The 27,304-nt window shown below is 47.8% G+C and overlaps 3 protein-coding genes and 1 long non-coding RNA gene across 5 annotated transcripts in view; 1 reads left to right on the forward strand and 3 right to left on the reverse strand.

Annotated features, from left to right (window-relative positions):
• Positions 1–14: 14 nt before the first annotated feature.
• LOC121340514 (zinc finger protein 850-like) lies at positions 15–9,497 on the reverse strand (the record flags this gene model as incomplete). Its single annotated transcript, XM_041413318.1, has 3 exons — positions 15–1,920; positions 3,872–4,117; positions 7,646–9,497. Coding segments are annotated over 3 exons (3,999 nt in total), but the record flags the coding sequence as incomplete, so codon positions are not given.
• Positions 4,064–5,889, reverse strand: LOC121340516. Its single transcript, XR_005953319.1, has 3 exons — positions 5,804–5,889; positions 4,615–4,693; positions 4,064–4,117 (listed from the first exon to the last, which is right to left on the reverse strand). It is a non-coding gene; the product is annotated as an uncharacterized LOC121340516 (long non-coding RNA).
• Positions 9,498–14,601: 5,104 nt separating the features above from the next.
• Positions 14,602–19,698, forward strand: LOC121340515 (zinc finger protein 345-like). Its single transcript, XM_041413319.1, has 4 exons — positions 14,602–14,634; positions 15,777–15,903; positions 16,238–16,312; positions 17,816–19,698. The coding sequence occupies exons 2-4, from the start codon at positions 15,870–15,872 to the stop codon at positions 19,696–19,698; spliced, it is 1,992 nt and encodes a 663-aa protein (XP_041269253.1). The 5' UTR covers positions 14,602–14,634; positions 15,777–15,869.
• Positions 19,699–21,160: 1,462 nt separating this feature from the next.
• LOC121340518 (SH3 domain-binding protein 5-like) overlaps positions 21,161–27,304 on the reverse strand; it is a 9,985-nt gene continuing 3,841 nt past the window's right edge. Inside the window, exon 3 of one of the 2 annotated variants that reach the window (XM_041413322.1) lies at positions 21,161–24,185. In XM_041413322.1, the coding sequence (XP_041269256.1) occupies positions 24,069–24,185 (117 nt within the window). In that variant the 3' untranslated portion in view covers positions 21,161–24,068. Of the gene's footprint in view, positions 24,186–24,889; positions 25,019–27,304 lie in introns of those variants that run through there. The other variant, XM_041413321.1, reaches the window with a different exon arrangement.

Consider the following 27,304-nt stretch of genomic DNA (forward strand, 5'->3'; position numbering starts at 1 on the left):
CCCCTAATTAACCACCTCCCTAATTACCCACCGGAAACCCCGGGAACGCCCGGCCCGGCAACGCCAACGCCCAGGGCAGCTCCAACGCCGCCGGCACGGCCGAGGAGCCCGGGAACGCCGGGAAGGCCGAGGAGGAGGAGGAGGAAGAGAAGGAAGGAGAAGAAGAAGAGAAGGAAGAGGACGAGAAGGAGGAAGAGGAGGCAGGGAAGGAAGAGGAAGAGGCGGCGGCGGCGGCTTTGCCGTGGGTGCGCTGGTGCCGGTTGAGGTGCGAGCTGCGGCTGAAGCACTTCCCGCACTCGGGGCACTTGTAGGGCTTCTCGCCGGTGTGGACGCGCCGGTGGATGGTGAGCTCGGAGCGTTGGATGAAGCTCTTGCCGCACTCGGAGCACTGGAAGGGTTTCTCGCCCAGGTGCGTCCTCTGGTGGGTCAAGAGGTTGGAGGAGACGCTGAAGCACTTGCCGCACTCCTGGCACTTGTAGGGTTTCTCGCCGGTGTGCATCCGCCGGTGGATGGTGAGGTCGGATTTTTGGATGAAGCCTTTGGAGCAATCGGGGCATTTGTAGGGTTTCTCGCCGGTGTGGATGCGCCGGTGTTTCACCAGCGCCGAGCGCTGCCCGAAGCTTTTCCCGCATTCCTGGCACTTGTACGGCTTCTCCGGCGCCGTTTCCGGTTGCCGCCCGCAATCCTGGCACAACCCCCGGCTTTTCCCGCAATCCAGGCATTTCGGCGCCGCGGCGCCGTGAGAGCGTTGATGCTTCAACAACGCCGCGCCTTGACCGAAACACCGCCCGCACTGCCCGCACTGGAAGAGCCTCCCGTGCCGGTGAGCCGCCAAAAACCCGGCCAGGTGCTCCGGACACCGGTACGAGGCGCGTTCGGCGGCGTGGATTTTCCGGTGCCGGTCCAGGTGCGAGCTGACGCTGAAACTCTTGCCGCACTCGCCGCAGGAATACGGCCGCTCGCCGGTGTGGACGCGCTGGTGCCGCTCCAGGTCGGAGCGTTGGATGAAGCCTTTGCCGCAGTCGCCGCAGGCGAACGGGCGCTCGCCGGTGTGGATGCGCCGGTGCTGCGTCAGGTTGGAGCCGCGGCTGAAGCTCTTGCCGCAGTCGCCGCAGCGGTGCGGCCGCTCGCCCGTGTGAGTCTTGCGGTGTTTCGCCAGCGCCGAGCGTTGCCCGAAGCTCTTCCCGCAATCCGGGCAGCGGTACGGCGCCGATTCCGCCGCGGCCGCCGGCGTTTTGGTTTTGGCGCGGGGCTGCTCGGGCGGGCCCGGCCCGCCGGCGTGAGTGCGGCGGTGCCGGTCCAGGTGGGAGCTGACGCTGAAGCGTTTGCCGCAGTCGCCGCACGCGTACGGCCGCTCGCCGGTGTGGACGCGCCGGTGCCGCTCCAGGTCGGAGCGTTGGATGAAGCCTTTGCCGCAGTCGCCGCAGCGGTGAGGCCGCTCGCCGGTGTGGATGCGCCGGTGCTGCGCCAGGTTGGAGCCGCGGCTGAAGGCTTTGCCGCAGTCGCCGCAGCGGTGAGGCCGCTCGCCCGTGTGGATGCGCCGGTGCTGCGCCAGGTTGGAGCCGCGGCTGAAGGCTTTGCCGCAGTCGCCGCAGCGGTGAGGCCGCTCGCCGGTGTGGATGCGCCGGTGCTGCGCCAGGTTGGAGCCGCGGCTGAAGGCTTTGCCGCAGTCGCCGCAGCGGTGCGGCTTCTCCTCCGCCGAGTCGGCGCCGGGACGTTCCGGTCGGCGGCAGCGCCGGCCGCACTCGGAGCAGCGCCGGGGTTTGGCCGGGCTTTTGCCGCACTCCGAGCAGCTTCCGGCGGCTTTCCGGTTCGTGGCGGTGGACGGAAGGTCGGGATCGGGTTGGGGTTGAGGTGGGGGAGGGTCTTGGGTGGACGGAGGGGTGGGGTCATCTTCGGGGCCGCTCCCGGCGCCGGCGCCTGCACCGGAGTGGGAGAACGTGAATTGCAGCGCAAACTCTTTCATGGATTCCATGGGTTGGGTTGGTGTTGACCATTGACATTGGTCATGGACTGGTCAACCCCAAAATTCCCAAAAAAACCCTAAATTATTCCATGGAAATCCATTGGTTGGGTTGATGTTGACCATTGACCTTGGTCATGGACTGGTCAACCCCAAAATTCCCAAAAAAACCCTAAATTATTCCATGGAAATCCATTGGTTGGGTTGACGTTGACCATTGACCTTGGTCATGGACAGGTCAACCCCAAAATTCCAAAAAAACCCCAAATTTTTAATGGAATTCCATGGATTGTGTTGACGTTGTTCATTGACCTTGGCCATGGATCCGCTGACACACAAAATTCCAATCTCACCCCAAATTTTTCCATGGAATTCCATTCGTTGGGTTGACCTTAATCATTGACCTTGGCCACAGACTGGTCAACCCCAAAATTCCAAAAAAAACCCCCAAATTATTCCATGGAAATCCATTGGTTGGGTTGATGTTGACCATTGACCTTGGCCATGGATCCGTTGACTCCCAAATTCCCCAAAAATCCCCCAAATTTTTCCATGGAATTCCATGGGTTGGGTTGATGTTGACCATTGACCTTGGCCATGGATCCGTTGACTCCCAAATTCCCCAAAAATCCCCCAAATTTTTCCATGGAATTCCATGGGTTGGGTTGATGTTGACCATTGACCTTGGCCATGGTCCGGTTGACCCCGAAATTCCCAAAAACCCACAAACTTTTCCATGAAATTCCACGATTTGGTTGATGCTGACCATTGACCTTGGCCACGGATCCGTTGACTCCCAAAATTCCCAAAAAAACCCCAAATTTTTCCATGGAATTCCATGGATTGAATTGACATTGATCATTGACCTTGGTCATGGATCCGTTGACCCCAAAATTCCCCAAAAAAACCCCAAATTTTTCCACGGAAATCCATGGATTGGGTTGATGTTGACCATTGACCTTGGCCATGGTCCGGTTGACCCCGAAATTCCCAAAAACCCACAAACTTTTCCATGAAATTCCACGATTTGGTTGATGTTGACCATTGACCTTGGTCATGGACTGGTCAATCCCAAAATTCCCAAAAAACCCCCAAATTTTTCCATGGAATTCCATGGATTGAATTGACGTTGATCATTGACCTTGGTCATGGATCCGTTCACCCCAAAATTCCCCAAAAAACCCCCAAATTTTTCCATGGAATTCCATGGATTGAATTGACGTTGATCATTGACCTTGGTCATGGATCCGTTGACCCCAAAATTCCCCAAAAAAACCCCAAATTTTTCCACGGAAATCCATGGATTGGGTTGATGTTGACCATTGGACTGGTCGACCCCAAAATTCCCAAAAAACCCCAAACTCTTTGGGAACAATCAGGTTTTTTGGAGAAAAACACAGTTTTTTAGGGAATTTTTGGGGAAAACCAATTTTTTGGGCTTTTTTCTTGAAATACTCTTTTTTGGGGGGAATTTTTTGGGAAAACCCCTTTTTTGGCAATTTTTATGGGAAAATCCCATTTTTTTGCCGACTTTTTTGGGAAAACCCCTTTTTTGGCAATTTTTATGGGAAAATCCCATTTTTTTGCGACTTTTTTGGGAAAAGCCCTTTTTTTTTGGAAAAAAACCATATTTGGGTGGGAATTCTTTTCGGAAAACCTTTTGTTAAAAAAAATTTTTGGGAACAACCCATTTTTTGGGAAATTTTTTTGGAAAAACCCATTTTTTGGTTAATTTTTTGAGAAATACCCTTTTTTTGGCGGGAATCTTTTAACAAAAACCAATTTTTTTTTTGGGAAAACCCTTTTTTTTTTTAAATTCTTTTGGAAATACCCCATTTTTTTGGAATTTTTTTTGGGAAAACCCCATTTTTTTGGATTTTTTTTTTGGGAAAACCCCCCCAAACTCACCCTCATCTTTGGCCGTCCTCCTCCGGTTCCGGCGTTTTCCGGCCTGGCCCTGCTCCCGCACCAATTCCCGCAGCATTTTCTCCACCTGGCTCCTCCCGGCCGTCTGCAGGATCAGCCCCAGCTGCCGGCGCAGATCCGGCTCCGCCCCTCCCCCATCGCCCGAGACCCCCGGGGGAGGGGGCGGCGCCGGGGGGGGGGATTCGGCGAAGGCGGTGATCCGCGGCCAGCTGATGGCGATCTCCTCGGCTTTTGGGGGAAAAATCGGGAATTTTTGGGAATTTTGGGAAATTCCCACACCCCATTTTCTCACCTCAGCTCCGTTTCGGGGTGAAATCCCCAAATTTTGGGGATTTTTTAGGGGGAAAAGCATTCTGGGGAAACTGAGGCAGCCAAATTCCATACAGAATTTTGAAGGTTCCTAAAATTTAATTTTTAGATTTTGCCTCAAGAATTCCCCCAAAAAATCCCAAAATTCCACGAAATTTTGCCCCAGGAGCTCCCAAAAAATTCCCAAATTCATTCCTTAGGGAATTCCCAAAATTCCCACCCCTCCCAAAATATTTTAAAATATTTTGGAATAATTTCAAAAAAATAAAACTTAACTTATAAATTTAATTTTATTTTAATGTCAAAATTTAAAAATATTTAAAATATTAAAAATATTCCCCAAAAAATCCCAAAATTCCCTTCAAAAAAATTCCCTTTTCCCCCCAAAAATTCCCAAAATTTCGAGATCCTCTTACCCAAGGAAATGACGTTCTCGTAATTCTCCTGCATCTTCACCCCAAATTTGGGGGATCCCCCAAAATCCCAAATCCGAGCCTGGAAAATCCCAAAAAAACCCCTCAGGATCCCAAAAATTTCGGGAATTTTGGGGCTTTTTGGGGGGCTTTATCCCGATTTTTGGGGTGGATTTTGGGGATAATTTTGGGGTGGATTTGGAGGAATTTTAGGGGAAATTTTGGGATAACTTGAGGATTTTTGGGGGGGAATTTTGGGGTAATTTTGGGATTATTTGGGGGAATTTTGGTGTAATTTTAGGATGATTTGAGGGCAATTCAGGGATGATTTTGGGATTATTTTGGGGAATTTTGGGGTGGATTTGGGGGGAATTTTGGGATAATTTTGGGATCATTCTGGAATGATTTGGAGGGAATTTTGGGATAATTTCAGGGGGATTTGGGGGAAATTTTAGGGGAAATTTTGGGATAGTTTGGAGATTTTGGGGCGGGAATTTTGGGGATGATTTGGGGGAAAATTTTGGGTTATTTTGCGGTAAATTTGGGGGAATTTTAGGGAGTATTTGGAGGGAAATTTTGGGGGGATTTTGGGATAATCTGGGAAGAATTTTGGGGTGTATTTGGGGGGAAATTTAGGATAATTTTGGGATAATTCTGGCATGATTTGGAGGGAATTTTAGGGGGATTTGGGGGAAATTTTGGGGTGGATTTGGGGGAAATTTTAGGGGGATTTGGGGAAAATTTTGGGGTGGATTTGGGGGAAATTTTAGGGGGATTTGGGGAAAATTTTGGGGTGGATTTGGGGGAAATTTTAGGGGGATTTGGGGAAAATTTTGGGGTGGATTTGGGGGAAATTTTAGGGGGATTTGGGGAAAATTTTGGGGTGGATTTGGGGGAAATTTTAGGGGGATTTGGGGAAAATTTTGGGGTGGATTTGGGGGGAAATTTAGGATAATTTTGGGATAATTCTGGCATGATTTGGAGGGAATTTTGGGGGGATTTGGGGGCAATTTTAGGATGATTTGAGGAAGAATTTCGGGATAATTCTGGGATGATTTCGGGACAATTTGGGCTGGATTTGGGAGGAATTTGGGACTCGCCGGTTTTGGGGATCTCCCTGTGCCGATCCCGAAACTAAAACTGATCCCAAAACTGATCCCGATCCAGTTCGAATCCCGCTCCCGGTCCAGACCCGGTTCGAATCCCGCTCCCGGTCCCAAACTGGATCAGATCCTGGTCCCGATCCCCGTCCGGACCTGATCCCGGACTCGATCCCGGTCCCGATCCCAAAACTGATCCCGACCCGGTTCTAATCCCAAACCCAAGGAATCGCCCAGAAATTCCCAAAGATTTACCCCAAAATTCCCAAAGAATTCCCCAAAGATTTGCCCCCCCAAAAAATCCCCAAGTGCCAAAAGAATTCCCAAAGATCTGCCCCCAAAAATGCCCAAGGGATGCCCAAAAAATGCCCAAAATATTCCCAAAGATCTGCCCCCAAAAATCCCAAAACATTCCCAAAGATTTGCCCCCACAATTCCCTAGATATCGAAAAAATTCCCAAAGAATTCTCAAAGATTTGCCCCCAAAAAAATCCCAAGGGATGCCCAAAAAAAGCCAAAAAACTTCCCAAAATAGCCCCAAACAATTCCTGAAGATTTGCCCCAAAAAAATCCCCAAATTCCCACAGAATTCCCAAAGATTTGCCCCAAAATTCCCCCCAAAATTCCCAAAACTTCCCAATTTTCCCAGGGATTATTCCCAGTTTCCCCCCATTTCATCTCCAAAGAAAAATTCCACGAATTCCTCACTAAATCTATTTTTTATTCACATTACAAACAAAGAAGAAAATTCCAAAAAAATCCCAAAAAACCCCCAGGGAAAAACCCCGGAATTCCCGTTTGGCTCCCACCCCAATCCATGAAGATTTTTGGGATCAAATCCATTTTTTTCCCCGATTTTCCATCCTCATTTTGGGATTTCCTTCCCGATTTTTCGGGATCTTCCGGCTGAATAAATACAATAAATTACGGAACCGCCCGGAATTCCCGATTTTCTTCAAAACCTCCGGATCGGGGCCTTTCCCCCCCCCCAAAAAAATTCCAAAACCACCCAAAATTCCAGGATTTTCTCCAAATCCATCCCGCTGATTTTTATTTTTTCTGGGAAAACTCACGGAAAAAACGGAAATTCAATTTTTTTTTTTTTTTGCCATTTCTACCCTACTTTCCTACTCTACCCTACCCAAAACTACGGCCGGGAACGTCGGAAAAAATTCCCAATTTTTTTTTCCGTTTCACCCTTCCGGCATTTCCTCCTCTCCGTGACTCCGGAGGTTCCTCCGGAGTTGGGATCCCATCCCGAAATTCCGGCCGGAATCTTGGAACCGTCGGTGCTTGGCCAACGATGGAGGATCTCCGAAGGTTCTTCCGCATTTTTGGGGTTCATCCATGGATTTCCCAATTTTTTGGGATCCCTCATGGAGCCGTTGATGCTTGGCCAACGATGAAGGGTCTCCAAAGGTTTTTCCCAATTCCGAGGAGGATTTTTGGGATTCATCCAAGGATTTCCCAATTTTTTGCGATTCTTCATGGAGCCGTTGATGCTTGGCCAACGCTGAAGGATCTCCAAAGGTTTTTCCGCATTCCGAGCAGATTTTTTGGGAATCCTCATGAATCCGTTGATGTTCGGCCAACGTCGACGAATCAACCAAGGATTTTCCACATTTTTGGGATTCATCCGAAGATTTCCCAATTTTTTGGGATTCTTCATGGATCTGCTGATGTTTGGCCAACGCTGAAGGGTCTCCAAAGGTTTTTCCGCATTCCAAGCAGGATTTTTGGGTTTCATCCAACGATTTCCCAATTTTTTGGGATTCAACCAAGGATTTCCCACTTTTTTGGGATTCAACCAAGGATTTCCCACTTTTTTGGGATTCAACCAAGGATTTCCCACTTTTTTGGGATTCAACCAAGGATTTCCCACTTTTTTGGGATTCAACCAAGGATTTCCCACTTTTTTGGGAATCCTCATGGACCCGTTGATGCTTGGCCAACGCCGATGGATCCGAGAAGGATTTCCCGCATTTCCAATGATTTCCCAATTTTTTGGGATTCATCCAAGGATTTCCCACTTTTTTGGGATTCAACCAAGGATTTCCCAATTTTTTGGGAATCCTCATGGACCCGTTGATGCTTGGCCAACGCCGATGGATCCGAGAAGGATTTCCCGCATTCCGAGCAGGATTTTTGGGTTTCAACCAAGGATTTCCCACTTTTTTCTGACTCCTCGTGAACCTGTTGGTTTTTAGCCAAAATTAACGAATCACCCAAGGATTTCCCACTTTTTTGGGACTCCTCTTGAACCCGTTGATTCTTGGCCAACGTTAACGAGTCATCCACATATTTCCCAATTTTTTGGGACTCCTCTTGAACCCGTTGATTCTTGGCCAACGTTGACGAGTCATCCACGGATTTCCCGATTTTTTGTGACTCCTCTTGAACCCGTTGATTCTTGGCCAACATTGATGACTCAACCAAGGATTTCCCACTTTTTTGTGACTCCTCTTGAACCCGTTGATTCTTGGCCAACGTTGACGAGTCATCCACGGATTTCCCACTTTTTTGGGACCCCTCATGAACCCGCTGATGCTTGGCCAACGCCGACGGATCCGAGAACGATTTCCCGCACTCGCCGCAACTTTTCCGGGACCCGGCTCCGTGCGCCCGCTGGTGCTTCTGGAAGTGGAGCGTGGAATTAAAACTCTTCCCGCACTCCCCGCAGACGTGGGGCCGACCCCCGGCGTGCGTCCGCTGGTGCCGGTAAAGATGAGACGTCCTCCCAAAGCTCTTCCCGCACTCGGGACACTCGTAGGGTTTCTCCCCGGTGTGAATCCGTTGGTGCCTCTCCCAGTGGGAACTCCAGGAGAAACTCTTCCCGCAATCCCCGCACCGGTACGGCTTCTCGGCGCCGGAGCCGCCGTGGAAACTCCGCCGGTGCCGCGCGTACTGCGAGCGCGCGCCGAAAGCTTTGCCGCACTCCTCGCAGCGGAAGGGGCCCTCGCCGAGGTGAATCCGTTGGTGTTTCACCAACGCCGGCGCGTCGCCGAAGCTCTTCCGGCACAGGGAACATTTGTAGGGTCTCATCCCGGTGTGCGTCCGTTGGTGCCGCTCGAAATGGAGGATGCTGCCGAAACTCCGCCCGCAGTAGGTGCAGATGTACGAACGACCCCCGGCGTGGCCGCGTTGGTGCCGGTAAAGATGGGAACTCCTTGAAAAACTCTTCCCGCACTCCGGGCACTCGTAGGGTTTCTCCCCGGTGTGAATCCGTTGATGCCGAAGCCAATGGGAGCTCCAGGAAAAACTCTTCCCGCAGTCGCCGCACTGGAAGGGCAAATTCCCGGTGTGGAGCCGTTGATGAGTGGCCAACTCTTTATTCCGCCGGAAGCTCTTCCCGCATTCCTGACATTTATAGGGGAGCCCGCGGGGCTTTTCCGGCGCCGATTCGGCGCCGCCGTGGCCGCGTTGGTGCCGGTAGAGGTTGGAAGAGACGTTGAAGCTCTTCCCGCAGTGGAAACACCGGAACGGTTTTTCCCCGGTGTGCGTCCGGCGATGTTTGGAAAAATGGGAGCTGCAGCTGAAGCTCTTGCCGCATTCCGAGCACTCGTAGCTCTTCTGGAGCACGATGATGCTCTTGAAGTTGGAGAAACTTTGGGATTTGGGGCTCCTCTTCCGGCTCTTCGACGACGTCCCGGGGTCGATTTGTTGAACCACGGTCCAACGGAAAGTTTCCCGCTCGGAAAGGTCGGGGTTGGGGAAGAGGGCGCCGGGATCCAATTCCACGATTTCCGGAGCCGCCGCCAACGTTGGGTTCGAGTCGGGCGTTCCTGGGGTTTGGGAGAGGGGGAAAATTGGGAATTTTGGGGGGTTTTTCTGGGATTGTCCCCATTTTTTGGTGGGGTTTTTCCAGCTTCTTGTGGAATTTTCCCCATTTTTTATGGGATTTGTCCCCATTTTTTATGGGATTTGTCCCCATTTTTTATGGAGTTTTCCCCATTTTTTGTGGCGTTTTCCCCAATTTTTGGTGGAATTTTCCCCTTTTTTGGTGGGGTTTTTGTCATTTCCTGTGGGATTTTCCCAATTCCCATGGAATTTCCCAATTTTTTAATGGGGTTTTCCCATTTTTTTTAAAATTTCCCCCATTTTTGTGAGGTTTTCCTCATTTTTTACAAGATTTATCCCCATTTTTTAAGGAGTTTTCCCCATTTTTTGTGGCGTTATCCCAATTTTTTGTGGAATTTTCCCCATTTTTTGGTGGGGTTATCATAATTTTCTGTGGGATTTTCCCAATTCCCATGGGATTTCCCCAATTCCCATGGGATTTCCCCATTTTTATTTGTTGAACGACGGTCCAACGGAAAGTTTCCCGCTCGGAAAGGTCGGGGTTGGGGAAGAGGGCGCCGGGATCCAATTCCACGATTTCCGGAGCCGCCGCCAACGTTGGGTTCGAGTCGGGCGTTCCTGGGGTTTGGGAGAGGGGGAAAATTGGGAATTTTGGGGGTTTTTCCTGGTTTTTTCTGGGATTTTCCCCATTTTTTTGTGGGGTTTTTCCAGCTTCTTGTGGAATTTTCCCCATTTTTTATGGGATTTATCCCCATTTTTTATGGAGTTTTCCCCATTTTTTGTGGCATTTTCCCCAATTTTTGGTGGAATTTTCCCCTTTTTTGGTGGGGTTTTTGTCATTTCCTGTGGGATTTTCCCAATTCCCATGGAATTTCCCAATTTTTTAATGGGGTTTTCCCATTTTTTTTAAAATTTCCCCCATTTTTGTGAGGTTTTCCTCATTTTTTACAAGATTTATCCCCATTTTTTAAGGAGTTTTCCCCATTTTTTGTGGCGTTATCCCAATTTTTTGTGGAATTTTCCCCATTTTTTGGTGGGGTTATCATAATTTTCTGTGGGATTTTCCCAATTCCCCTGGGATTTCCCCAATTCCCATGGGATTTCCCCAATTCCCATGGGATTTCCCCATTTTTTATGGGGATTTCCCTCTTAATTTCCCCAATTTTTGTGACGTTTTCCCTATTTTTTACAGGATTTGTCCCCATTTTTTATGGAGTTTTCCCCATTTTTTGTGGCATTTTCCCAATGTTTTGCGGAATTTCCCCTTTTTTGGTGGGGTTTTCATAATTTCGTGTGGGATTTTCCCAATTCCCATGGGTTTTCCCCATTTTTTATGGGGTTTTCCCTCTTAATTTCCCCAATTTTTGTGAGGTTTTCCCCATTTTTTACGGGTTTTGTCCCCATTTTTTATGGAGTTTTCCCCATTTTTTGTGGCGTTTTCCCCAATTTTTGGTGGAATTTTCCCCTTTTTTGGTGGGGTTTTTGTCATTTCCTGTGGGACTTTCCCAATTCCCATGGGATTTCCCCATTTTTTATGGGATTTGTCCCCATTTTTTATGGGATTTGTCCCCATTTTTTATGCGGCTTTCCTCATTTTTTGTGGCATTTCCCCAATTTTTTGTGGAATTTCCCCCTTTTTTTGGTGGGGTTTTCATCATTTCCCAATTCCCATGGGATTTCCCCATTTTTTATGGGGTTTTCCCATTTTTTTTGGGATTTTCCCCAATTTTTTTGGGAATTTCCCCCTTTTTTTGGTGGGGTTTTCATCATTTCCCAATTCCCATGGGATTTCCCCATTTTTTATGGGGTTTTCCCATTTTTTTTGGGATTTTCCCCAATTTTTTTGGGAATTTCCCCCTTTTTTTGGTGGGGTTTTCATCATTTCCCAATTCCCATGGGATTTCCCCATTTTTTATGGGGTTTTCCCATTTTTTTTGGAATTTTCCCCATTTTTATGAGATTTCCATGGGGATGGGAACAGAGGCATCGATCCCATCAATTTTAATCCAATTTTTTCCCCTCAATTCCCCGACGAAATCCCATGGGAAATGGAATTTTTGGGATAAGAAATGAGGGGAAAAAAATCCCATTAATGGGAAAAGAATTGAATTCCCACGGGATGTGGAGGCTGAATTCTATTGGGATGGAGGCCATGTGGCATTTCCCCAATTTTTTGTGGAATTTTCCCCTTTTTTTGGTGGGGTTTTCATCATTTCCCAATTCCCATGGGATTTCCCCATTTTTTACGGGGTTTTCCCATTTTTTTTTTGAATTTCCCCCATTTTTATGAGATTTCCATGGGGATGGGAACAGAGGCATCGATCCCATCAATTTTAATCCAATTTTTTCCCCTCAATTCCCCGACGAAATCCCATGGGAAATGGAATTTTTGGGATAAGAAATGAGGGGAAAAAAATCCCATTAATGGGAAAAGAATTGAATTCCCACGGGATGTGGAGGCTGAATTCTATTGGGATGGAGGCCACAGATTTATGGGAATTTTTAATGGGTTTAATGGCAATTTTTAATGGGATTAATGGGAATTTTTCATGGGATTTATGGGAAATTTTAATGGGATTTATGGGAAATTTTAATGGGTTTTATGGGAATTTTTAATGGGATTTATGGGAACTTTTCATGGGATTAATGGGAATTTTTAATGGGTTTTATGGGAATTTTTCATGGGATTTATGGGAAGTGCAGATGTACGAACGACCCCCGGCGTGGCCGCGTTGGTGCCGGTAAAGATGGGAACTCCTTGAAAAACTCTTCCCGCACTCCGGGCACTCGTAGGGTTTCTCCCCGGTGTGAATCCGTTGATGCCGAAGCCAATGGGAGCTCCAGGAAAAACTCTTCCCGCAGTCGCCGCACTGGAAGGGCAAATTCCCGGTGTGGAGCCGTTGATGAGTGGCCAACTCTTTATTCCGCCGGAAGCTCTTCCCGCATTCCTGACATTTATAGGGGAGCCCGCGGGGCTTTTCCGGCGCCGATTCGGCGCCGCCGTGGCCGCGTTGGTGCCGGTAGAGGTTGGAAGAGACGTTGAAGCTCTTCCCGCAGTGGAAACACCGGAACGGTTTTTCCCCGGTGTGCGTCCGGCGATGTTTGGAAAAATGGGAGCTGCAGCTGAAGCTCTTGCCGCATTCCGAGCACTCGTAGCTCTTCTGGAGCACGATGATGCTCTTGAAGTTGGAGAAACTTTGGGATTTGGGGCTCCTCTTCCGGCTCTTCGACGACGTCCCGGGGTCGATTTGTTGAACCACGGTCCAACGGAAAGTTTCCCGCTCGGAAAGGTCGGGGTTGGGGAAGAGGGCGCCGGGATCCAATTCCACGATTTCCGGAGCCGCCGCCAACGTTGGGTTCGAGTCGGGCGTTCCTGGGGTTTGGGAGAGGGGGAAAATTGGGAATTTTGGGGGGTTTTTCTGGGATTGTCCCCATTTTTTGGTGGGGTTTTTCCAGCTTCTTGTGGAATTTTCCCCATTTTTTATGGGATTTGTCCCCATTTTTTATGGGATTTGTCCCCATTTTTTATGGAGTTTTCCCCATTTTTTGTGGCGTTTTCCCCAATTTTTGGTGGAATTTTCCCCTTTTTTGGTGGGGTTTTTGTCATTTCCTGTGGGATTTTCCCAATTCCCATGGGATTTCCCCATTTTTTATGGGGTTTTCCCTCTTAATTTCCCCAATTTTTGTGAAGTTTTCCCTATTTTTTACGGGATTTGTCCCCATTTTTTATGCGGCTTTCCTCATTTTTTGTGGCATTTCCCCAATTTTTTGTGGAATTTCCCCCTTTTTTTGGTGGGGTTTTCATCATTTCCCAATTCCCATGGGATTTCCCCATTTTTTATGGGGTTTTCCCATTTTTTTTGGAATTTTCCCCATTTTTATGAGATTTCCATGGGGATGGGAACAGAGGCATCGATCCCATCAATTTTAATCCAATTTTTTCCCCTCAATTCCCTGACGAAATCCCACGGGAAATGGGATTTTTGGGATAAGAAATGAGGGGAAAAAAATCCCATTAATGGGAAAATAATTGAATTCCCACGGGATTTGGAGGCTGAATTCTATTGGGATGGAGGCCATGGATTTATGGGAATTTTTAATGGGATTTATGGGAATTTTTCATGGGATTAATGGGAATTTTTAATGGGTTTTATGGGAATTTTTAATGGGATTTATGGGAATTTTTCATGGGATTTATGGGATTTTTCCCCCTTCCCAAACTTACCCTGGATTCCGTTGGGATCGTAGGGATCTTCCTCCCCCTCATCCCCAAAAATCACCTCCGGCTCCGCCTCCTCCTCCTCCTCTTCCTCCTCCCCCCACGGATCCATCGCCCGCTCCGGGATCCTGGAAAATCCCAAAAAAATTAAAATTCAGTCCCCAAATAATTCCAGACCTTAAAATTCCAGCCCTTAAGAATTCTGTCCCAAAAAAAATTCCAGACCCCAAAAAAATTCCAGCCCCTAAAATTCCAGCCCCAAAAAATTCCAGGAATTAAATGATCCACAATTCCCATTTTTTTCCACAAATGAAAGACCCCAAAATCCTAAATTTTTCCAGGAATAAAAGGCCCCAAATCCCCCATTTTTCCACAAATTAAATCCCCCAAATCCTCAATTTTTCCAGGAATTAAAGACCCCAAATCCCCAATTTTTCCATGAATTAAAGACTCCAAAATTCTGATTTTCCCAGGAATTAATGACCCTCAAATCCTGATTTTTCCACTAATTAGAGACCCCAAGCCCCCCAATTTTTCCATGAATTAAAGACCCCAAAATCCTGATTTTCCCAGGAATTAATGACTCTCAAATCCCGACTTTTCCATGAATTAAACACCCCAAAATCCCCATTTTTTCCAAGAATTAAAGACCCCAAATTCCCCAAATTTCCAAATAATTAAAGACCCCAAATCCCCCATTTTTTCCACAAATTAACGACCCCAAATCCCCAATTTTTGCAGGAATTTCAGGCCCCCCCCTAACCCATTTTCTCACAAATTAAAGACCCCCAAATCCCGATTTTTTCCCTTAATTAGAGACCCCCAAATCCTCCATTTTCCCACTAATTAAAGACCCCAAAAATCCCCAATTTCAAGATCTCTTCCAGCTTTTCCTCCGGCATCCAGGTAATAAAAATTCCAAAATTCCGCTTTTTATTTTATTTATTTTTTTTTTAACCCAAAAAAACCTCCAATTTATCCCTTCCCGACCGCGCCCAGAGATGGCAACAATTATTTAAAAAAATTAATTAAAAATAAAAAACACCGGGATTTCATTCCCTTGGGATTTTAACCCTTGAATTCCCGATTATTTTCACCGCCTCCCCTGCTCCGAATCCGCTTTTTCTGCCCCAAAATTCCCCCCAAAATCCGTTTTTTTTGTGTTTTTGATCCTCATTTTTCTCTGTCCTCGCATCCCGGCCGAGACCCTCCTCCATTTTTCTTATTTTTTCCCGTTTTTCCCCATTTTCTGCCGCGTTTTCCAGGCTTTTTCTCCCGTTATTTTTCCCTTTTCCTCTGTTTTTATCCCCCCCCATTTTCCCGGTTTTTTTTCCCGGATTTTTCCCTCGTTTTTTTCCCAATTTTCCCCATTTTTTCCCCCCTTTCTTTCCCCGTTTTCCCCCCGTTTTCTCCATGTTTTTCCCCCTTTTATTCCCATTTTTCATTTTTAAATTTATTTAAATTCCAGCGCCCCCCCCCATTTAAAAATTGGGTTTTTTAACCCCTTCATCCCCTGCATTTTTTTTTTTTTCCATGGAAACACCAAATCCTTCTTCAAACCCTTCCCAAAATTTAAAAAACCTGGATTTGGGTGGGAATTAAGGTGGGAATTTAGGGTGGGGGTGTCCCTTCCCTAAAATTCCTCGGTTTCCCCAGCCCTGGACCCCCAAAATTCCTTGAAAATTCCCCAAAAATTCCCTTAAAAATCCCAAAAAAAATCCCTAAAAATTCCCCCCAAAATCCCTAGAAATTCCCCCCAAAAATCCCTAAAATTCCCCGAAATTGCCCAAAAAAATCCACCAAAAATTCCCCCAAATTATTTCAAAATCTCCAAAAATTCCTTTAAAATTCCCTTTTAAAATCCTTTAAACTTCCCTTTAAAATCCCTAAAAATTCCCCAAAATTACCTAAAAATTCCCAAAAAATTTTCCCCAAAATCCCTAAAAATTAAAAAAAAAATCCCTAAAAAATTACCCCCCCCCCAAAAAAAAATTCCCCAAACATGAAAAAAAACCCAAATTTAAAGATTTTTTTTTTTTCCCCTCCAGGATCCCAAAATCTGACCAGGAGCTGTCGGAATTCCAGGAATTTGGGATTTTTCCCCAAAAAAATCCGGGATCAACTCGGAATTCCGGGACGAGATGCAGGAAAGCTACGAGAGCGTCATTTCCTTGGGTAAGACCCCAAATTTCCTTGGATTTCTCCTTAATTTGGGATACAATTCCTTAATTATTAAGCCCAAAATTGAAATTAATTGGGTTTAATTAAAAAATCGGAATTAAAACCCCAATTCCGGACGGATTTTCCTGGATTTTCCCACATTTTGGGGTCTGAGTCATGTCCAGTTGTCCCCCCAAAAATCAGCGAAATTTATTCACCCAAAAATCAACAAAATTCGCCCAAAATTTGGGGATTTCACCCCGAAACGGAGCCGGGGTGGGAAAACGGGGTGTGGAAAATTCCCAAAATTCACAAAGTTGACAAAAATTCCCGATTTTTCCCCCAAAAGCCGAGGAGATCGCCATCAGCTGGCCGCGGATCACCGCCTTCGCCGAATCGCACCGGAGACGCGGCCTGGGCGCCGGTGAGTCAACGGGGGTTGGATCTTCCAGTTGGGTCAACGCAACCCAAAACGGGTTTGGACTCTTCCAGTTGGCCAACGCAACCAAGAGCGTGGTTGGCCAACGCAACCAAGAGCGTGGTTGGGCTCCTCTACTTGGTCAACCCAACCTAGGGCATGGTTGGACTCTTCCAGTTGGCCAACGCAACCAAGAATGGGTTTGGGGTCTTCCAGTTGAAAACTCCTCCAAGTCCTCAAAATCCCCAAATTCCACCAAGATCCCCAAAGACCCCCAAGGCCTCTCCAAGACCCCAAACCCTTCCAGAGTCCCAAAAACCCTCCAAGACCCCAAATCCCCCAAAATCATTGAACCCCTCAAAGACCCCAAATTTTCCCAAGACCCCAAACCCCTCCAAGACCCCAAATTCCACAAAATCCCCCCAAGATCCCCAAATCCCCCCAGGATCCCCAAATCCTCCCAAGATCCCCAAATCCCCCCAAGGCCTCTCCAAGACCCCAAATGTCCCAAAATCCCAAAATCCCTCCAAAATCCCCAAACTCCTCCAAGACCCCGAACTCCTCCAAGACCCCAAAAACTCCTCCAAGACCCCAAAGCCCCCCATGACCCCAAACCCGTCCACGACCTCAAACACCCAAAAATCCCCAAGACCCCCAAAGTTCCCCAAGACCCAAATTCTCTCCAAGACCCCATAAATCCCCAAATCCCTCCAAAATCCCCAAACTCCTCCAAGACCCCGAACTCCTCCAAGACCCCGAACTCCTCCAAGACCCCGAACTCCTCCAAGACCCCGAACTCCTCCAAGACCCCGAACTCCTCCAAGACCCCGAACTCCTCCAAGACCCCAAAATCCCCAAATCCCCCCAAGGCCTCTCCAAGACCCCATAAATCCCCAAATCCCCTCAAGACCCCCAAAGTTCCCCAAGACCCAAATTCTCTCCAAGACCCCAAAATCCCCAAAATCCCCCCAAGATCCCCAAATCCCCCCAGGATCCCCAAATCCTCCCAAGATCCCCAAATCCCCCCAAGGCCTCTCCAAGACCCCAAAATCCCCAAAATCCCCCCAAGATTCCCAAAGTTCCCCAAGACTCCAAAGCTCCTCCAAAAATCCCAAAATCCCCCAAAAATCCCCAAATCCCTCCAAAATCCCAAAATCCCCCCAGGACCCCAAACTCCTCCAAGACCCCAAAATCCCCCAAGACCCCAAACCCGTCCACGACCTCAAACACCCAAAAATCCCCAAGACCCCCAAAGTTCCCCAAGACCCAAATTCTCCCCAAGACCCCAAAATCCCCAAAACCCCAAAATCCCCCCAAGATCCCGAAAGTTCCCCCTGACTCCAAAGACTCCCCAAGACCCCAAATCCCCCCAAAATCCCAAAATCCCCAAATCCCCCTAAAACCCCCAAATCCCCCCAAGACCCCAAATCCCCCCAAGACCCCAAAAACTCCTCCAAGACCCCAAAACCCCCCAAAAAACCCCCAAATCCCCCCTTTTCCCCCCTCCAGACGCCGTCCCAGCCTCGCCGAGCGACAATGATGAGGAAGAGCCGCCTCCGGACCCTCTGGACAAACCCGAAATCCCCGGCACGCCGCCGGCGCCGAACCCCAAATCCCCCCCGAGCCCAACCGGCGCCAAACCCGGCACCGCCGAGACCCCGAAAGCGGAACCCCAGCCCCGAAAAGCGCCGGGAAAACGCCAAGGAAAATCCGGCTTCAAGAAATTCCAACCGCGCAACCTCCGCTGCCACGACTGCGGCAAAGCTTTGGCGTTGCCGAAACGCCGGCGCGGGACGGAACGACCCCATAAATGCCCGGAATGTGGGAAGAGTTTCCGGTTGAGCTCCAGTTTGGTGACCCACCAACGCCGGCATTCCGGTGAAAATCCCTACAAATGCCCCGACTGCGGGAAATCCTTCAGCGTCGGCTCGGCGTTCATCCAGCACCAACGGATCCACGCCGGCGCGGCGCCGTGCCGGTGCGGGGTTTGCGGGAAGAGTTTCCCGGCCAGTTCGGGTTTGGTGAAGCACCAAAAGCTTCACCTGGAGGAGAAACCCTACAAATGCGGCGATTGCGGGAAAGGATTCAACTGGAATTCCCACCTGGAGCGGCACCGGAGGATTCACACCGGCGAGAAACCCTACGAGTGCCCGGAGTGCGGGAAGAGTTTTTCTTGGAGTTCCCACCTGGATCGGCATCGCCGAACCCACGCCGCGGCCGAATCCGGCGGGCGCTGCGCCGAGTGCGGGGCGGGATCGCCGGAAGCGCCGGAAAGCGGAACGGCTAAAACGCCGAGAAACCCCAAAACGGCCAAAAAAGCGGCGGAGAAACCCCACAAATGCGCGGAATGCGGGAAGGGTTTCGGCGTGGCGGCGGCGTTGGCGCAGCACCGGCGCGGCCACGCTCCCGGCAAACCCTACGAGTGCCGGGAGTGCGGGAAAAGCTTTTCCTGGAGTTCCCACCTGGATCGGCACCGGCGAATCCACATGGGGGAGAAACCTTTCCGATGCGGCAGCTGCGGCAAGAGTTTTTCCCAAAGCTCCCACTTGGAACGGCACCGGAAAATCCACCGGGAGCCGTGCCGGGAATGCGGCAGAAACGAGGGGAAAAAAGGAGGGAAAAGCTTCCAAAAACGCTGCCGGATTTCGGGGGAGCCGCGCGGCGATCGCGGCGCCGGGGCGGAGAAATGCGGCGAGTGCGGGAAAAATTTGGGTTTGGGCTCGAATTTAGGGTCGAATTTGAAGGATCAAGGCACCCAAACCGGCGAGAAACCCTACGCGTGCCCGGAGTGCGGCAAGAGCTTCGGTCAAAACTCGGCGTTGGCCAAACACCGGCGGATGCACACGGGGGAGAAACCCTACAAATGCCCGGAGTGCGGGAAAAGCTTCGGCGTCCGCTCCAACCTCATCAAACACCAGCGCACCCACCTGGGCGAGAAACCCTACAAATGCCCCGATTGCTCCAAAGGCTTCATCCAAAAATCCGACCTCACCAAACACCGGCGGATGCACACCGGCGAGAAACCCTACAAGTGCCAGGAGTGCGGCAAGTGCTTCAGCGTCTCCTCCAACCTCATCAAGCACCAGCGGATCCACCTGGGCGAGAAACCCTTCCAGTGCTCCGAGTGCGGCAAGAGCTTCATCCAACGCTCCGAGCTCACCATCCACCGGCGCGTCCACACCGGCGAGAAGCCCTACAAGTGCCCCGAGTGCGGGAAGTGCTTCAGCCGCAGCTCGCACCTCAACCGGCACCAGCGCACCCACGGCAAAGCCGCCGCCGCCGCCTCTTCCTCTTCCTTCCCTGCCTCCTCTTCCTCCTTCTCGTCCTCTTCCTTCTCTTCTTCTTCTCCTTCCTTCTCTTCCTCCTCCTCCTCCTCCAAATCTGGTGGCTAATTAACGATCTCTAATTAACTAGGGGTGAATTCATTCATTAATTAAGTGGGAACTTGGGGAATTCCCATCATTCCATGGTTCCAGTGGGTTTCCGGCGTTCCTGGTGCTCCCAGTGCCCAACTGGGATTGGCCAACGCAAGACCCAACCTTGGGGTGGGCCAATTGAATTCTCATGGCTAATTAACGATCTCTGATTAATTAGGGGATGATTAATTGGCTAATTAATGACTGGAGGGGGAATTCCCATCATTCCCAGCGCTCCCAGTGCCCAACTGGGCTTGGCCAACCCAAGACCCAACCTTGGGGTGGGCCAATTGAATTCTCATGGCTAATTAACGATCTCTGATTAATTAGGGGATGATTAATTGGCTAATTAATGACTGGAGGGGGAATTCCCATCATTCCCAGCGCTCCCAGTGCCCAACCGGGGTTGGTCAATCTCAAGACCCAGCCTTGGGTTGTTGGGGGAAATTTGGGAAAATTTGGGAAATGTGGGAAAATAATGGAAAAATAATGGAAAAAATGTGGGAAAATAATGGAGAAAATGTGGAAAAATATGGAAAAAACAATGGAAAATAAAGGAAAAGTGGGAAAATGTGGGAAAATGTAGAAAGATTAATGGAAAAATAATGGAAAAATGTCGGGAAATGGGGAAAAAAGTGGGAAAATAATGGAAAAAAGTGGAATAAAGAACGGAAAAAATAATGGAAAAAATAATGGAAAATGTGGAAAATATGGGAAAATAAAGAAAAATTGGGAAAATAAAGGAAAATTTGGAAAATGTGGAAAAATGTGTAATAAATATGGAAGAAATGTGGGGAAATAATGGAAAAATAAAGGAAAATATGGAAAAGTAACGGAAAAATAATTGAAAAAAGTCGAATAAATGTGGAAAAATAATGGGAAAAATGTGGAAAAATAAAAGAAAATTTGGGGAAATGTTGGAAAATGTGGAAAAATATGGATATTCCTAATTTTTTGGGTGGGAATTCCCATTTTTGGGGTGGTTTTCCCAATTTTTTGGGTGGATTTTCACTTTTTTTTTCTGGGGGTTTTCCTACATTTTTGTGATTTTTTTCCCAAGTTTTCCCCACCTTTTTTGGGGGAAATTGTTCCCATTTTTTGAGGGTTTATTCCCAGATTTTTTTGGGATTTTTTCCTATTTTTTTGGGAGAATTTTCCTGTTTTTGGGTGATTTTTCCTGATTTTTTTAATTTTCCCGTTTCTAGGGGAGAATTTTCCCTTTTTTGTGGTGGTTTTCCCGTTTTTTTGGGGGGATTTTCCCTTTTTTTTTGAGATTTTCCCAAGCAAAAACCATTTGGGATGAAGCTGAAAAAAAATTGGGATAAAAAATTGGGAAAATCCCCCAAAATAAACGAGAAAACACCAAAAAATTCCCAAAAAAAAGGAGAATAATCCCAAAAAAATCCACGGATGATGAGAGGAAAAGAAAAACTCGGAATTACAACAAGAAGGAATTTTATTGATATCAACATTTTTCCGGGATTTTTTCCCCCCCCAAAATTCCCAAATTCCTGAATTTTCCCGGAATTCCTGGAGGATTTTTTGGGAATTTTTGGATGAAATTCGTGGAAATTTCCGGGGCTGCCTCGAACCAGGGGGGTTCTCATCACAGCCCCACCCCCAAATATTCCCAAAATTCCCAAAAATTCCAAGACCCCCCCTTTAGTGCAATTGGGCTCTTGGCGCCATTTTGGGAAAGGGGAATTATCCCAAAAAAAAAAAATTGGGAATTCTGGGGGGAAATTGGGATTTTGGGAGGTGGGAGTCCCAAGATCCCCAAATTTCAGGGGATTAGTCCCAAAAAATCCCAAATTTCAAGGACTTGTTCCCAAAAAAACCCCAAATTCCAAGGATTTATCCCCAAATTCCAGGGTTTAATCCCAAGAATTTCATATTTCAGGGATTTTTTTCCCCAAAAAATCCCAAATTTCGGGGATTTATTCTCAAAAAATCCCAAATTTCAGGGATTTATTCTCAAAAAATCCCAAAATTCAGAATTTATTCCCAAATTCCAGGGGTTTAGTCCCAAATTTCAGTGGTTTATTCCCCAAATTCCAAGGATTTATCCCTCCCCCCCCTCCCAAAATCCTAAATTCCAGGGATTTAAACCTAAAAATCCCCAAAATTCCAGGGATTTATTCCCAAAAAAATCCCAAATTCCAAGGATTTATCCCTCCCCCCCCTCCCAAAATCCTAAATTCCAGGGATTTAAACCTAAAAATCCCCAAAATTCCAGGGATTTATTCCCAAAAAAATCCCAAATTCCAAGGATTTATCCCCAAAATTCCAGAGATTTATTCCCAAAATCTCCTCCAGGAATTTCCTGGGATTTCTGGGGGGGATTTTTTGGGGAATTTTTTGGAGATTTTTGTGGGATTTTTTTTGCAATTTTTGGGATTCCTGAGGATTTTGTGAGAATTTTTTCGGATTTCATGGGAATTTTGTGGCTTTTTTTGGGAATTTTTCACTTTTTTTTGGGATCTCCCTGGGGATTTGTGGGATTTTTCAGCACTTCTTTGGAATGTCTTTGGAATTTTATGGGATTTCTTGGGATTTCCTTTGGAATTTTTTGGGACTTTTTGGGATTTTCCTGGGATTTCCTTTGGAATTTTATGGGATTTCCTTGGGATTTCTCAAAATTTTCGGGATTTCCTTGGATTTTTTGGGGATTACCTTGGAATTTTTCGGGATTTCCTTGGGATTTTTTGGGATTTTATGGGATTTCTTTGGGACATTTTGGGATTTCCTTGGGGTTTTTCAGGACTTTTTGGGTTTTGTGGGATTTTCTTGGGAATTTCCTTGGATTTTTTTTGGGATTTCTTTGGAATTTCCACAGGATATTTTGGGATCCCCTCGGAATTTCCCAGCATTTTACGGGATTTGCTTGTGACTTTTTGGGATTCCCTTCAAATTTCTCAGGATTTCCTCGGAATTTTTTGGGATTTCTCAGGATTCCTCGGGATTTTCCCCCTCAGAATTCCCAAATTTCCCACCATCCCCTCACAGGCTGACGCTCCGATGGTGCCGGAAACCCCTCGGCCTCTCCCGCCCCTCCCCCAGCTCCTCGCTGTGCAGGCTCAGCGCGTCCGGAATTCCCGAAATTCCCGGAATTCCCGACAAATGTTCCACGGAGTCGAACTTCTGCAGGTCCGAGGCGATGGTCTGCAGGCTCAGCAGCGACAGAGAATCCCCGGAGGTGGAGATTTCCCGCGGAATTCCGGGCGTTTCCGACGGAATTCCGGGAATTCCGCACGTTCCCGAGGAGATCGCGCCGAAATTTTTGGGGTTTTCGCCGGGAATTCCAAGAATTTCTCTTGGAATTCCGCACGTTGCCGAGGAGACCGAGCTGAAATTTCCGGGATTTTCGCTGAAATTTCCGGGGTTTTCTCTCGGAATTCCAGGAATTTCTCTCAGAATTCCGGGAATTTCAAGGCTTTCTCTCGGAATTCTGCCCATTCCAGCCGGGAATTCTCTGGGAATTTCTCTGGGAATTCTGCCCATTCCGATTTCACCAGGAATTCCAAGATTTTCGCTGGGAATTCCGGGATTTTCTCTCGGAATTCCAGGAATTCTGTTCGTTCCGGCCGGGATTTCTCTGGGATTTCCAGGATTATCAGGAATTTCAGTCGGAATTCCAAGATTTTGGCCTGGAATTCTGGGAATTCTTCCGATTCCAGCCGAGATTTCAGGGGAAAATCCAGGATTTTCGCCAGGAGTTTTGGGATTTTCACCGGGAATTCCGAGATTTCCAGGGATTTCTCCAGGAATTCCGGGGATTTCTCTGGGAATTCTGTGGTTTTCTATTGGAATTCCAGGAATTTCTCCGGGAATTCCGTGGACTTCAGGGTTTTCTCTTGAAATTCCGGGGGTTTCTCCAGGAATTTCTCCAGGAATTCCACAGTTTTCTCTTGGAATTCCGGGGATTTCTCTGGGAATTCTGTGGTTTTCTCTCGGAATTCCGGGGATTTCTCCAGGAATTCCGTGGTTTTCTCTCGGAATTCCGGGGATTTCTCCGGGAATTCCGTGGTTTTCTCTCGGAATTCCGGGGATTTCTCCGCGGATTTTGGAATCTTCTCTCGGAATTCCGGGGATTCCTCCGCTGACTTTGGGGTTTCCGCCGGGAATTCCACGGCTTTCTCCGGGAATTCCGTGGCTTTCTCTGGGAATTCCGGGGATTTCGGGGTTCCCGGGGCCGCCCTCGGCTCCCAGGGGGTTTTCCCGGAGTTTTTTTTTCCGGAGGATCCTCTGGAACCTGCGGGCGTGGATCTCCTCGCTGATCTGCTCCAGGTTCCGCAGCGCCACCGAGTAGCGCAGCTTGGCCTGGGACACGGCCGACTCCAGGGAATTCACCCGGGATTTGTGCTCCTGGAGAAGGGGGAAAAGGAGGGAATCCGTGAAAATCCGTGGAATGTCCAAAAATCCGGGTGAAAATCGGTGAAAATTCGGTGAAAATCGGTGAAAATCTGGTGAAAATACGTTAAAAACCTGTTTAAATTGATTAAAAAATGGGTTTAAGGCCTAAAAATTCTTGAATTCCAAGGCATTCTTGGAATTCTTGAAGATTCCAAGGCATTCCTAAAAATTCCCAAAAATCCTGAAAATTTGTGTTGGAAACACTGAAATTTTGATGAAAATTGGAAAAAAATTGGTTAAAAGATGTGAAAAAAGGTTAAAATTAATTAAAAGTGGGTTTAATGCCTAACAATTCCAAGGAATTCTTGAAGATTCCAGGAATTCCTAAGAATTCCCAAAAATCCTGAAAATTTGTGTTGGAAACACTGAAACCCAGTGCTCCCAGTCCTTTTCCAGTCCCTCCCAGTGCTCCCAGTTCCCTCCCAGTCCCTTTCCAGTCCCTCCCAGTCCATCCCAGTCCTTCCCAGACCCTCCCAGTCCTTCCCAGTTCCCTCTTTACTTCCAAGATCTTCTCGAATCCTCTCCCAGTGCTCCCAGTGCTCCCAGTATGCCCAGTATCCGCTCCAATCCAAATCCCAGTGCTCCAAACTGGTCCCAGTGACCCTCCCAGTGCCTCCCAGTTGCTCCCAGTATCCGGCTAAACTGGGACTCCCAGTGCTCCCAGTTCATCCCAGTCCCCTCCCAGTTCATCCCAGTTCATCCCAGTCCATCCCAGTCCCTCCCAGTCCACCCCAGTGCTCCCAGTCCCTTTTTTACCTCCAAGTTCCTCTCAGATCCTTCTCTCCCAGTGCTCCCAGTATGCCCAGTATGCCCAGTATCCGCTCCAATCCAAACCCCAGTGCTCCAAACTGGTCCCAGTGACCCTCCCAGTGCCTCCCAGTACCTCGAGCCTCTGGTTGAACTGGGCCTTGAGCTCGAAGTAGGGCCGGCTGCGGGCGATGTCGCGCCGCAGGGATTTCTGCAGCCGCTGCACCTCGGCCTCGGCCTCCTGGCACAGCCGCGTCACCCGCTGGTGCTCCCGCTCGCTCCAGAGCCGCTCCTGCTCCGCCTCGTTCACCTGGAATTCCCAGAGATCCCGGAATTCCCACGGGGAAGGGGGAATGCCCAGGAATTCGCAAAAAAACCCGGCGAAAATCGGGTGAAAAACGGCCAGAAACGGCAAAAAAAGGGCTCCGAAATGGCTCAAAATCGTCCCAAAAATTGGGGGGGTTTGGAGTGGGGAATGGAGGAAATTCCTGGAAAATTCTTGGGAATGGAGGAAATCCCAAAAATTCCCAAAAACCCCCATGAAATTCGGATGGAAATTGGGTGAAAAACGGGCGAAAAACGGCAAAAAATCGTCTCCGAAATGGCTCAAAATCGTCCCAAAAATTGGGGGTGTTTGGAGTGGGGAATGGAGGAAATTCCTGGAAAATTTCTTGGGAATGAGGAAATCCCAAAAACCCCGTGAAAATTGGGTGGAAATTGGGTGAAAACCGGCGAAAAGCAGCCAGAAACGGCAAAAAAATAGCTCCGAAATGGCTCAAAATCGTCCCAAAATTTGTTGGGATTTGGGGTTGGGAATGGAGAAAATCCTGGAAAAATTGTTGGGAATGAGGGAAATTCCTGGAAAAGTCTTGGGAATGGAGGAAATCCCAAAAATTCCCAAAAACCCCCATGAAATTCGGATGGAAATTGGGTGAAAAACGGGCGAAAAACGGCAAAAAATCGTCTCCGAAATGGCTCAAAATCGTCCCAAAAATTGGGGGTGTTTGGAGTTGGGGAATGGAGGAAATCCCAAAAACCCCGTGAAAATTGGGTGGAAATTGGGTGAAAACCGGCGAAAAGCAGCCAGAAACGGCAAAAAAATAGCTCCGAAATGGCTCAAAATCGTCCCAAAAATTGGGGGTGTTTGGAGTTGGGGAATGGAGGAAATTCCTGGAAAATTCTTGGGAATGAGGGAAATTCCTGGAAAATTCTTGGGAATGAGGGAAATTCCTGGAAAATTCTTGGGGATGGAGGAAATCCCAAAAACTCCCAAAAACCCCGCAAAAATCAGGTGAAAATTGGGTGAAAAACAGCAAAAAAAGGGCGAAAACCGGCTCTGAAATGGCTCAAAATCGTCCCAAAATTTGTTGGGATTTGGGGTTGGGAATGGAGAAAATCCTGGAAAATTCTTGGGATTGAGGGAAATTCCTGGAAAATTCTTGGGGATGGAGGAAATCCCAAAAATTCCCAAAAACCCCCATGAAATTTGGGTGAAAAACGGTGAAAAAACGGCAAAAAAGGGTAAAAAAAAGACCCAAAAATTGTTGGGATTTGGGGTTGGGAATGGAGAAATTCCTGGAAAATTTGTTGGGAATGAGGGAAATTCCTGGAAAATTCTTGGGGATGGAGGAAACCCCAAAAATTCCCAAAAAACCCCCATGAAATTCAGATGGGGAAAATTGTTGGGATTGAGGGAAATTCCTGGAAAATTCTTGGGATTGAGGGAAATTCCTGGAAAATTCTTGGGGATGGAGGAAACCCCAAAAATTCCCAAAAAACCCCGTGAAATTTGGGTGAAAAACGGTGAAAAAACGGCAAAAAAGGGTAAAAAAAAGACCCAAAAATTGTTGGGATTTGGGGTTGGGAATGGAGAAATTCCTGGAAAATTTGTTGGGAATGAGGGAAATTCCTGGAAAATTCTTGGGGATGGAGGAAACCCCAAAAATTCCCAAAAAACCCCATGAAATTCAGATGGAAATTGGGTGAAAAATGGGCGAAAAACGGCAAAAAAAAGGCTCCGAAATGGCTCAAAATCGCCCCAAAAACTGGGGGTGTTTGGAGTGGGGAATGGAGGAAATTCCTGGAAAATTCTTGGGAATGAGGGAAATTCCTGAAAAATTCTTGGGGATGGAGGAAATCCCAAAAACTCCCAAAAACCCCGCGAAAATCGGGTGGAAATTAAGTGAAAAATGGGCGAAAAACGGCAAAAAATCGTCTCCGAAATGGCTCAAAATCGTCCCAAAATTTGTTGGGATTTGGGGTCGGGAATGGAGAAAATTCTGGAAAAATTATTGGGAATGAGGGAAATTCCTGGAAAATTCTTGGGGATGGAGGAAATCCCAAAAATTCCCAAAAACCCCCGTGAAATTTGGGTGAAAAACGGTGAAAAAACGGCAAAAAAGGGTAAAAAAAAGACCCAAAA

Source organism: Onychostruthus taczanowskii, unplaced genomic scaffold (genome assembly GCF_017590055.1).
Source record: "Onychostruthus taczanowskii isolate IOZ18803 unplaced genomic scaffold, ASM1759005v1 scaffold403, whole genome shotgun sequence".
NCBI lineage: Eukaryota > Metazoa > Chordata > Aves > Passeriformes > Passeridae > Onychostruthus > Onychostruthus taczanowskii.

What these genes read in the sequence shown, in the direction of transcription:
- LOC121340515 (XM_041413319.1), top strand. Translation starts at nt 15,870, where the DNA reads ATGCAGGAAAGCTACGAGAGCGTCATTTCCTTGG. An exon ending in CGAGAGCGTCATTTCCTTGG is followed by an intron (nt 15,904 to 16,237) that starts GTAAGACCCCAA and finishes TTCCCCCAAAAG; the next exon opens with CCGAGGAGATCGCCATCAGC. An exon ending in GAGACGCGGCCTGGGCGCCG is followed by an intron (nt 16,313 to 17,815) that starts GTGAGTCAACGG and finishes TCCCCCCTCCAG; the next exon opens with ACGCCGTCCCAGCCTCGCCG.